General features: G+C 44.7%; 1 protein-coding gene and 1 long non-coding RNA gene across 2 annotated transcripts; one reads left to right on the forward strand and one right to left on the reverse strand.

Moving 5' to 3' along the window:
- LOC110429795 lies at positions 687 to 2,490 on the reverse strand. The gene is made up of 4 exons (XR_002446946.1): positions 2,163 to 2,490; positions 1,692 to 1,866; positions 1,389 to 1,518; positions 687 to 1,030 (listed from the first exon to the last, which is right to left on the reverse strand). It is a non-coding gene; the product is annotated as an uncharacterized LOC110429795 (long non-coding RNA).
- LOC8058179 (protein NRT1/ PTR FAMILY 4.3) lies at positions 4,651 to 8,430 on the forward strand. The gene is made up of 5 exons (XM_002441993.2): positions 4,651 to 4,857; positions 4,981 to 5,198; positions 5,372 to 5,812; positions 5,923 to 6,044; positions 7,485 to 8,430. Exons 1-5 carry the CDS (start codon positions 4,770 to 4,772, stop codon positions 8,302 to 8,304), a joined length of 1,689 nt encoding a protein of 562 aa, XP_002442038.1. The 5' UTR covers positions 4,651 to 4,769; the 3' UTR covers positions 8,305 to 8,430.

The raw sequence follows: 11,784 nt of genomic DNA on the forward strand, positions 1-11,784 counted from the left end.
GATAAGCCCAAGATGGGTTATTTGTGTTATAAAATAGGGGAGTATGATCGGAAATCTCTCTGCTTAAGGCATGAATAGTCGTGACCGCATACTTGGACTCAAAATCCGTACACACGAGAATCCTATCAAGTTTCTCGAAGGTCTGATTTTGATGGTGATTAGCCACTACTGGAATCGCGCACTTTGCCTAGTGTTTAAGACACTCGGCAAACGGCAAAAAACACTCGGCAAACCGTTTGCCGAGTGCCACACTCGGCAAAGCCGAGACGGCAAAAAAATGACGGCAAAGCAAGCTTTGCCGAGTGTCTTTTTTCGGGCACTCGGCAAAGCCTTTGCCAAGTGTCCATTTGACACTCGGCGACACTCGGCAAACAAAAGTAGCCCAAACGGCGTCAGGTGGTTTGCCGAGTGTTCTATTTTCAACACTCGGCAAAGACATTTTTTTAAAAAAATAAAATTTGTAAGTTTGCCGAGTGTCCACTGTTCAGCACTCGGCAAAGAGCCAGGTTTGCCTAGTGTCCTAGGGTGGACACTCGGCAAACCTTGTTTCCAGGTTCTGAGAATGGCACTTTGCCGAGTGTAGTGACCAAGACACTCGGCAAAGTGACCAGAAACATTATTTTTTTATTTGTTTTTTATATTCTATCCAAATAAATAGAAAATATATATACTAGGCATAACATATATACCATCAACACCACATATATATCCAGGCACCACAAACACATCACAAACGTCATATGTTACAATATATTATAATAACTTCACAAGTAATCCAAGTTCTCCATCATTCACAACCACAAGTGCAAATAGAAGACCGTTAACAAACACAAGTATCATCACGGCCAACGAGACTGATTACATTCCTGGATGGTGGAACGAAGAGCGCAATTGGGAATGAGCTCGTCGTGTTCTAGTCGCATGTTGGTCATTGGAGATGTGTCATGGCTACTGTTGAGTCACATCCTGATGGCTTCGCCTTCATAGGTGAATCCGTCAGCCACAATATATGTGGATCACTCATGACATCCTAAAATAAAACCACACAAGTACTGGTTAGTCATTAGATATAGCCTATATTCGTCAGCTGCTTATTTTTCAAAGACAAGTAGATGATACATTCAGCTTAAATATTCAATGGAGGCCTAATAAATCCCTGTTATGCACACTTGATTGTTACATGGGTAGTGTTATTGGTGCTGGATTGGATTAGGAGGCGAGAGATACCAAAGTCACTAAGCTTACTGACTAAGTTAACATCAAGAAGGATGTTGGCTGGCTTCAGATCACCATGAACAACCAGGTGTGGCTTATTCATGTGCAGAAATATTAGCGCTGAACATTTCTCAAAAATAATTCGGATGCGGATCTGCCATGGCAAAGTTTACCTTTTATCTGCACAGACGAGAAAATCTTCAAGACTTCCATTTGGCAAGAACTCATAGACAAGTGCAGATGATTCTGAGCTCCGAATAGAGTTACAAGGTGAGGGTGCCTCACCCTACTCAGGATAGCAACCTGCAACAGAAATCCAAAATAATATATTCATCATTCATGGAATGAGGATGTCCTTCCAAAGTAAATGCTCTATTCTAGTTTCAGTTTTGAACCAGAAAGTAGCTAGAGATCAACTCCACTTTTCCAGTGTAAGAAGGGCAAAGTAAGATTTCAGGATGAAATGGGTAAATTACCTCTTGCTCGAACTGTGATCTTCCCTGCAAAGTATCAGGTTTCAACACCTTTATTGCAACTGTCATGTTTTTTTTTGTGTGACTCAACTGTCACGTTTCTGAGGACACCTCTGTATACACATCCAAATGCACCTTCTCCAATCATCAGTGAACTGATGAAATATTCAATGGAGGCCTAATAGATAGCAAAGTAGTATCTCTTGTTAAAATGCTTTATACACAAGACATCATGAATGTCAAGCACAAAATATATAAAAAAATCAGCAACCAAATTTAATGAGCACTTCACAGCCAAATTAATTGATAAAAAATAAATTGATTATTTGAAGACACAAGTATGAAACTGAAAAGAAGAGTTTCAGGTTTTAGGCCTTATGACCGTGATACAAGAAGGAGCAGGAAGTGCAGGAGCCATGCCAATCTAAGACTGGCCAGTTGCAAACGTGTTGGAGGAGCAGAAAGTGCACGAACCAAGAGATGTACGGATGCCGAGTAGATTGGCCAGTTGCAATCGAAGATGTGGCCGACGGGGAGGGCCGAGCTGGGCGGGCGCGGCTCCGGCGGTCAGGGGCGGGCGCGGCTCCGGCGGTCGCAGCTCTGGCAGTCGCAGCTCTGGCGGTCGCAGCTCCGGCGGTCGTGGCTCCAGCGGTCAGGGGCGGGTGCGGCTCCGGCGGGGGTGGGCGAGGGTCGAGGCTTCGGTGGTCGCGGCTCCAGCGGTCGGCTCAGGTGGTCGGCGGCGGGCGCAGCTCCGGCGAGGGCGCGGGCGAGGCGGCCTGGCGAGCGGGTGCGGGCTAGCGGCCTTGCGCGTGCGTGCGTGGCCTTGGGAGATTGGCGTGGGAACGGGCTGGCAGCTCCATAAAACATGTTTGCCGAGTGTCCTAGATCTACCCCTCGGCAAACATTGAATTTTCTTTTTTATTATTTTTATATCAAAAAACACTTCATTTTAAAACTTTTTGCCCAGTGTCATGTCGCAAGCACTCGGCAAAAGCCACCTGTTATTTTATGTATTTGTTTTCTTTATTTTCTTTCAAAACCATATTTGCTTAATTTGTTCTGATTAATTAACTTTTAAAAAAACTTGTTAAATGCACTCTATAATGTATATTCAAAGGTTATACAAATATTTGGCCATTATTTCGTATAATCATATATAGTTTTAATTCTATTTATCGGAATTATAAAATTCTATAATTGCGGTTAACAAATTAAAATTAACAAACGGATTCGAAAAAATACCAAAATTTGACAAGAAACCATCTCTGATGTCTATTCACTGTAAAGAAGTTTTGAAGTGAAACTCCAACTAGACACTAAATTTGACATCGGATCTTACCAGATCCTAGTCAACTATCTAAAACTTCTTCGAAGACGTACCAATTTGTAAGCATCGTATGTGACAACTTTCATGAAACATTCTCCAATTTTTATCACAGACTCCACATATGATATCATGGCATTTTGAGAAATCTCGTGATTTTCAGAATTCGTTTGTTTTTTATATAATTTAAAAACGACTAGGCCCAACATCATGCTCATGTTTCGTGAGCAAGATGTTTGAAATTTGATGTCACTTCTACATTTAATCTTTATTTGATTTGAAAATAACATGAATATCATTTTTCCATTTATTTTTTTAAATTATTTGAACCACTTACAGTTTAAATTTGAATTATCTCCGAAAATTCAATTAAATGAGGTACACTAACTAAATATAGCAAATAGATTGAGAATGGTATCAAACTTTCACGTCGAGTCAAGGTTACCTAATGACATTAGAAGAAAAAGTTTGGAGGCCATAAATTAAAAATAAATAAATAAATTTGCCGAGTGTCCAAGCAAAACACTAGGCAAAATTGTAACTTTGTCTAGTGCCAGGATAGAACACTAGGCAAACTATTAACTTTGCCTAGTGTCTGCACCAAACACTAGGCAAAATGCAACTTTGCTGAGTGTCTAACACTCGGCAAAGCCTAATGGTGTGATTGGTAGCAAATGCCGTCACGGAAGCCTTGCCGAGTGCCTTGTGTAGAACACTAGGCAAACGGCTAATTTGCCGAGTGTCAAGGTTTGCCTAGTGTCGGACACTAGGCAAACGGCTGCTTTGCCGAGTGTCATGGTTTGCCGAGTGTCCGACACTAGGCAAACCGTCCATTTGCCGTGTGCTTTTCTTTGCCGAGAGTGACACTCGGCAAATCGCTTCTTTACCGAGTGTCCGATAAATTACACTAGGCAAAGCGTGCGACACTCATCAAAGAACGTATCTCCGGTAGTGAGCCCAAGTAAATTTTCTCCCGGTCAGTTCTAACTCCGTGAAATTGAATGTGTCATTTATGGCATTAAAGAGAAAAGGTCATCTATCATTATAATTGTTATTATTTTTCTCATCCGGTCGAAGAATAATGTTAAAATCCCCACCTATAATTATGATTATAGGTATGGTTTCTTTTGAACATACTTTGACTAGTTTGGATAAGAATTATAGTCAAGCAATATGAATATATATCGATACATATTAATAGTATATATAAGACATTTGGAGGAGTTAATGGAAACACACATCTAATTTTGCAATGTAGTGCTCATTGGATAATTTTATAAGCAAATTAAACTCTTTAGATATTTGTTTGCAACTTCTGTCTGTGGATCATTTCGTCAAACTTTCATGTCGTATCGTGATTATAATCATATATCCTCCTTGTCGTGTACATGCTGTGAATATATTATACATATCCGAAAAATGGAGTAATAATAATTTTTTGGTACTACCAAACTTGTGTATTACTCTACACACGGCATGGTTAGCACTCTAGGTATCTAAATTGATTATGTGATATGATTGGTGACAAAGATATTCTAGTAAATTAATACGAGTCAGTGTCGCAAGCGAAAAACTGGCGCACACCCCCGGCTTTGTTTGACCACTCTCGTCCATTGGTGTGTGGTGGCTTGTTTCCACAAATCATGCGATGGGCTGCACATCTTCCACAGCTATATAAAAAAGCACAAGTTCAAGCCACACTTGTGGATTGCAAAGAAAGGAGAAGGAGTTCAAGTACGTGATCGACAACAGAACCTATGGCTTTGCAAGGCCTTGTGGACTGGAAGGGACAACCAGTTACTGGAAAGAGGCATGGTGGAGTCAAAGCCAGCGTGTTCATCCACGGTAAGTAGTATAAAGAGCATCATTACTTGCACTCTTTTACTGTGTATACAAGAGGTCTATTTATGTAAAATAATATATATATATTGTTGATAAATGCATATCTTGTTCTACTGGTGGCTACAGTCCTCATTGTGATGGCAAATATATCAAACATACCGCTGATATTGAACCTAGTGAGCTACTTACATGGGACGATGCACATGGGTGTCAAGGACGCATCAACCACTTCAACCAACTTTTTTGGTGCAATCTGTTTCTTCTCTTTCCTTGGTGCCTTCATCTCGGATTCCTATATCAAGCGCTTCTACACTATCCTCATCTTCGCACCCATTGAGATCATGGTAAGTATACATAGAGTTTTGGACAAGCTTCTGGTCAAAACTTTTGAAATATCGACAAATATCCTTTTGGGAGCTGAGATGTATGGGTTGAAAACGTAGAAAGAAATCCAGAGAAAATTGGTCTCAGGGTCTCATTAAGTTGAGAAGGTTTATCTGGTGGTTGCTATGTGCAGGGATACGTGCTCCTAGCATGCCAGGCACACTTCCCGTCGCTGCACCCGCCGCCGTGCGACATGATCAACCACCCCAACGATTGCAGTGTGGTAAGCGGCCGCAATTTGAGCCTGCTCACCCTGGGACTGTACCTGATCCCCGTCGGCGAGGGTTCAATGCGCGCATGCGCAGCGGCGCTGGGCGGCGATCAGTTCGACGGCGAGGACCCAGCGGAGCTGCACGCCAAAATCAGCTACTTCAACTGGTTCGCCTTCTCCATCTCGCTGGGAGGGTTCGTCGGTCTCGTCTTCTTGGTGTGGGTGCAGGACAACGAGGGATGGGGACTCAGCTTTGCGCTTGCTGCTCTCATGGTGTTCGTCGGCATGGTCGTCGTCGCTAGTGGCTTGCCATTCTACCGGCACCAGAAGCCCATGGGGAGCCCCCTCACAAGAATCTTTCAGGTATTGAACTGAAACTTTATAAAATCATTCGTGAAAGAAAAACAAATTATGAAATTTTCATATGAATAATTGTTAGGCTCTTTTCTTGGATCGATGTGTATATGTCGCAGGTTTTCGTGGCTGCGTTCCGGAAGAGGAAGCTAGCAATACCTGAGAATCTAATGGAGATGCATGAGCTCACTGACGGCACAGGCAAGACAGCTGAATTTATGGAGAGAACTCCAGACTTCATGTAAGATAAGATGGTGTCTTAATTGTCCACTTCTTCAATTCTCTCGGTCTAGTAGTTAGTAACTTGATCTAGTAGTCCTCTGGGTCAGAAAGGCGTGAAAGTGTGAAACTACGTACGGTATCTGAAAAGAGACGTCTAAAAGCAATTTAAATACTTCCTTGATTCCTACCTAGATTAGTTGACGTTTATGATCTTATTGTACTTACCAAAGATTCATTAATTAAGGAGTATTTTTTCTTGACTACCGCTATTAAATAGGGTATCAGGTGCATTCCATACGAGAAAACCACTCGGCTCAGACGGTTAGTGTAGAGGTCGCTCGCGTTTTGGGTGGGTGTGGGCGTGGCGCTTGCTGAGCCGCTGGTGGCGAGCGCAACAGGAGGGCAAGGGCAATCGTGTCCTAAAGATAGCAGGCGGGCGAGCGATGACACCTTTCGTGAAAATAGGCCTTGAGCCTAGAATGTCAGCTAATCTAAGTATAGAGAGAGTATTTGACATTTCGTACAAGATATATAGAGATGAAACCAGGTTAAACCAGAAAGGCACGCATATAAACTTAACTATATGGGTAACTCATAGCATGTCTAGTTAAGTTTAGGTATTCCCTCCGTATCATAAAAAGAATCACTATGACTCGTGCCAGTCAATTTTTTTCAAATTAAGCTCGGTTTATAGAAAATATTAATAACATTTATATCTCCAAATAAATTTATAATAAAAATATATTTAATGATCTATCTAACATTGCAATAAATATTAAAAAAAATATACTTATTTGAAATTATACATATTTGACTTGCTGAGAAGCGACAATTATATTTTTAAGGGATGGATGGAGTATGTTGATCCATGAGTTGGCCCACTTGGACCACTATAGTCAAGCATTAAAAGAATTGCTAACAAGCACTATAAATCAAGATATGTAGTTATAATGAAAAAACATATTTGTATATCGGTATTATATATGCCGGGAAGATGACTATATGAATGCATATTTATTAAAATGTGTGGAGGAATTAATGGAAACACATCTTGTTTTTTAAAAATTACATAGTACAATACAGACACTCACAACGTATATATACTCACCTCTGTGAACACACGTACACAAATCCTATCCCCGTGAGCACTTTCGAAGGACTAAACTAGTAGAGATCACGAGATTCACAAAGTCATTATAGGCACCTCGCTATCAACGGGGACGCCGTCTACCTCTGAAAGTATAACATTTGCAATATAGTGCTCATTGGGTAATTTTGTAAGGAAATTCATAAACTCTTTAGATATTTGTTTCCCGCTTCTGTTTGTGGATCATTTCGTCAAACTTTGGTGTCGTGATTATAGTCACATCTTGTCGTGTACATACCCAGTTGGCCGGTTGGTGTGGACGTGTGGTCACAGTTTGACCAACTTTTCATCATCACATACATATTATTCTAGGTTTCTGGACAAGGCGGCGGTGGACAACGGCGACAAGCGGGCGTGGTCGCTGTGCACCGTGACGCAGGTGGAAGAGGCCAAGATTATCCTTCGCATGATGCCCATCTTCCTCAGCTCCATCCTCGGCAACGTCTCCATCCCGCTGCTCCTCTCCCTCACCGTGCAGCAGGGCGGGACCATGGACACCCGCCTCGGCGGCACCAGCATCCCGGCGGCGAGCCTCTTCGTCGTCCCGATCGTCTTCCAGATGCTCACCCTGGTCGCCTACGACCGCGCCATTGTGCCATGGCTGCGCCGCGTGACGGGGCGCGCCGGCGGCGTCACGCACCTACAGCGCGTGGGCGTCGGGTTCGTGTTCAGCGTCATGGCGCTCGCCGTGGCCGCCGTGGTGGAGGGCCGCCGCCGCAGGACGATGGCCGCCGCCACGCCGATGTCCGTGTTCTGGCTGATCCCGCAGTTCTTCCTCCTGGGCGTCATGGACGTCACCTCCTTCGTCGGCCTGCTCGAGTTCTTCTACAGCGAGGCCTCCGCCGGCATGAAGTCCATCGGTGGTGCCATTGTCTTCTGCATCCTCGGCGTGTCGTCGTGGCTTGGGAGCTTCCTCATCCAGGTGGTCAACCACGCCACCGCACACCGTGGTGGGGGCCACGGCAGGCTCGACGGCGCGAACCTCAATGCCAGCCGCCTCGATCTGTTTTATTACTGGCTCCTCGCCGTGTTTGGGCTGGTATCCTTCTTCCTCTACTTGCTCTGCTCGTGGAGTTACGTCTACAGACACGATCCAAGGATGCAAGATGCCACATTGGATGACGACATATAAGGTATAGTAGTGTAGGCCATGGGTGGTTTATGATGACATTTCCTGTATTCTCAATCTGTGTTGTACGTTCTAGAACATGAAAATAATTATCCCTTCTAGGTGGATGGATATAAGTGCTTCCACAAACGGTACTGCTAGTGCTCGGACGTCCAATCCAGCTCGCACTGCTGCTGATGCTAGATGTCCATCTGCCCGCAATCAGGAACCTTATCTCCCATGCATCCCGGCCCAACATTGTCACTATCGCCCGCGATGCCTCCACGCACACCCGACACGCTCGCACCTCACACCCCGCGGACCTCGTCCCATCTCCACCCCCATTCTCATCCCCATCACCGTCACTATCCTCCATCCCATCAAAAAATATCTACTGCAACAACGAAAAAATCTATTGCAACAAAAGAAAAATATGTACTCCAACATTAATAAACATGTATTGCAACAACGAAAAAAATCTAATGTAATAAAATAAAAATATGGACTACAACATTGAAAAAATATCTACTACAACAAACGAAAAACATACACTGAAAAAACCATTGCAACACGGTGAACTGACCACTTGAGCTCGTTGCAACCTAGCCATCGCCACATCCCTTAGATTTGTAGGAGGAGGAGGGCTCAGATCTATAAGAGGAGTAGAAGGAGCGCTCAAATCCAGAGAAGAAGGAGGGCTCAGATCTAGAGAACAATGAACCTATCTTGTTGGAGCCATCATAGTTGTCATCGTCTTCGGTGGGGGAGCAGGAGTGAGGTCGTTGGGGAGCACAGGGTGGCATGGAGGTCACGCAGAGGGGAGAAAGGGAGGGAAGGATAGAGCACCGGTGGGCAGGTTGGGCGACTATGAGTTCCATGTGACATGCGGCATGCATCCTAGAGTGTGGCATGGAAGGAGCGGTAGTGAGCGAGCGAGCAAGCCGACGGATGAGTGTTGGAGGAGAAGAAGCAAGCGAGTGGATGAGTATGAGCACGGATGTGTACAATGAGAACAAGTAGAGGAGATGCGCCCTACAGGTCGAACGTCTAATAAGAACCATTACCATTCTACCAACACCGTTACTAGCGCCCTAATGTTCACATGCCTACCTCCGTGCGACCGATGGCGTCCGCCCGGCCCTCGCATCCTTCTTCCCCTCCCCGCCCTCTCCTCATGTCTGATGCAGCTCTTCTTCCGTGCGCACAACTGCCCCTCCCCGCCCTCCAACGACAGCCAATCCCGCCAACATGGCCACACAGCCATGGTGGTCTAGCGTGACCCTACCAATCCCGTGGCGGTCTCCTTCCCCTCCCTCCTCCCACAGTTGCCATCTTCTCAACTCCAATGAGCTCGCCCACAACCATCTTCTCCAACTCTGGCAAGCAAGGCCACAACTCCCCTGCCCTAACATAGCCCGGCCACCGCCTCCGCCGCCAGGGCCCCTAACCGCTTGACCATTATCCCTACCATTTGCCCAGCCTTCCTGCCCCGGTTGGGCCCTTCTATAACCGCCAGATTTGGAGATGAAAAGGTCACCACCATCATTGCCAGAACCATAACTGCCACCACCATTGTCTTTGTCTACAATGGATTGCGAGCGTGTCAGCGATCATGGCCACAGGCACATGCAGAAGTGCAGGCGTGGTCGCATCTGAGTGGCGGTGCATGGAGGAGGGCATGCACAGAGGCGTCCGATCTCGGGTGTCCATTCAGACGCTCGAGATATAGCATTACCATTCCACCAAATAAGAAATAGGGCTAGTTTCAAGAAGAGAAATATATACTTGTGGTCTATAAAGTTGTAGCAAGGTATCAGTTAGGCCCAAAATTTTCATTGTTTTGATTTCTAGGTACATCAACTCCCATCGGGTGTACCAGAACCTCTGAGGTCATGCTAGGGATGATAACCTAGCTTAGGTGGTGTTAGAGGTGTCAACAAGTATTTTTGGTGCCATTGCCTGAGAAGGTTGATTTCTCTATTCAAAGGATAATGAGCCATCACTTGCATCCACTAATGCGATCACTACAAGAAATGGTGCTTTACATGATGTTAACAAAAATCATCATAAAATTGTACTATCCGTGACGATCGAATCCAATGGTGATTCAACCATGATGGCTGGTTTAGTTTTCATCATTGTTGGACGTCATAGAGTAGTATATGACAACTAATTTATAAATCCGTGACGGTTAACTTAATTTGGTCATAGATACAACAACCAATATGGCAGTGATGTGGCCGCCCACATCGCTCTTAGGTTGACAGTGATAATACTGAAAAAATAAGGTGGGACGAGTGAAAATAAGGAAGGTGGGACCCACTTGACGATCTAAGTCAAAATGTGCAAAATTGGCCGCCCACGTCACTCTTAGGTGGACAGAGATGATACTGAAAAAAATAAGGTGGGACGAGTGTAAATAAGGAAGATGAGACCCACCTGGCGATCTAAGTTAAAATGTGCAAAATTCTTGCCGTTTGTAAGAATCGAACCTATGAAGGTGGGACCCACCTGGCGATTTAAGTTAAAATGTGCAAAATTCATTGTCGTTTGCAAGAATCAAACGTGTGACCTCATGAGTGAACAGGACGTTTACCAATGGACTAGTGTTGTGTTGCTGATTATTTTGTATCCTTTACTTCTTTTATACAAATTGATATTAAGAAAATAAGAAGAGTATCGCTGCCTCATCTTTATTTTTGCGCTCGCTGCTCTGCGTCGTAGCACAGCTCGCCGTGCTCGGCTGCTCCGGCGACGGCACCACCTCTGACCTCCCCCCACTCCGGCCGGCTCGCCCTTGCCCCTTCCGCTTCCCCTCCCCATCGCAGCTCGCCCTCCCCCCACTCGTGCACTGCGCCTGCATTGCTGCCCCTTGAACATGGTATGGCCTGCTGCTGTCTCCTCCCAGAGCCCCAGCGTGAAGGAGCCGGCCACCGTCAGCGGCGGCGGCGGCAGCAGCCCTTCTACAGTCCGAATAACCCTGCCCCTTGGTGGTTTCAGGCAAGATGAGCAGAGCAAATGCAGAACACCTTGGTTCCTAGATCCACTATTCAGTCAAATGTTGAAAAGTTATTTTTCTAATTCTAGGAAGAAGGAGATACATCCATCGTAATATGAAATTTTGCAAGTAACACGTACCTCATCTAAGCCTAGGAAAGGAAACATAGGAGGAGTCTATATTCATTTTCAGTTTAAAACATATTCGTCTTCAGTTAGAATGCAAAAGAAAATTCAGCGAGAGAATTTGCTTTTGCTACAACTAAAAATCTAGGTGTCCTGCACATATGTTAGACCTTGTTGTACTTGCGAATGCAACTTGATCACAAGCACATATACCTATAACCAATGGAATCTAAAAATCACAGAATAAACACACATAGATCAACACTCCATTTGCATGAGTTAGAACTTCAGATTCTAGGATTTGGACACTTGAAGAAATGTTTGCCAGAACGGCTTGTATTTTGATCCCTAGAGAATGATTTTTTTTACCTGAGGTCCTAC

This window comes from Sorghum bicolor, chromosome 8 (genome assembly GCF_000003195.3).
Source record: "Sorghum bicolor cultivar BTx623 chromosome 8, Sorghum_bicolor_NCBIv3, whole genome shotgun sequence".
NCBI classification, from domain to species: Eukaryota; Viridiplantae; Streptophyta; class Magnoliopsida; order Poales; family Poaceae; genus Sorghum; species Sorghum bicolor.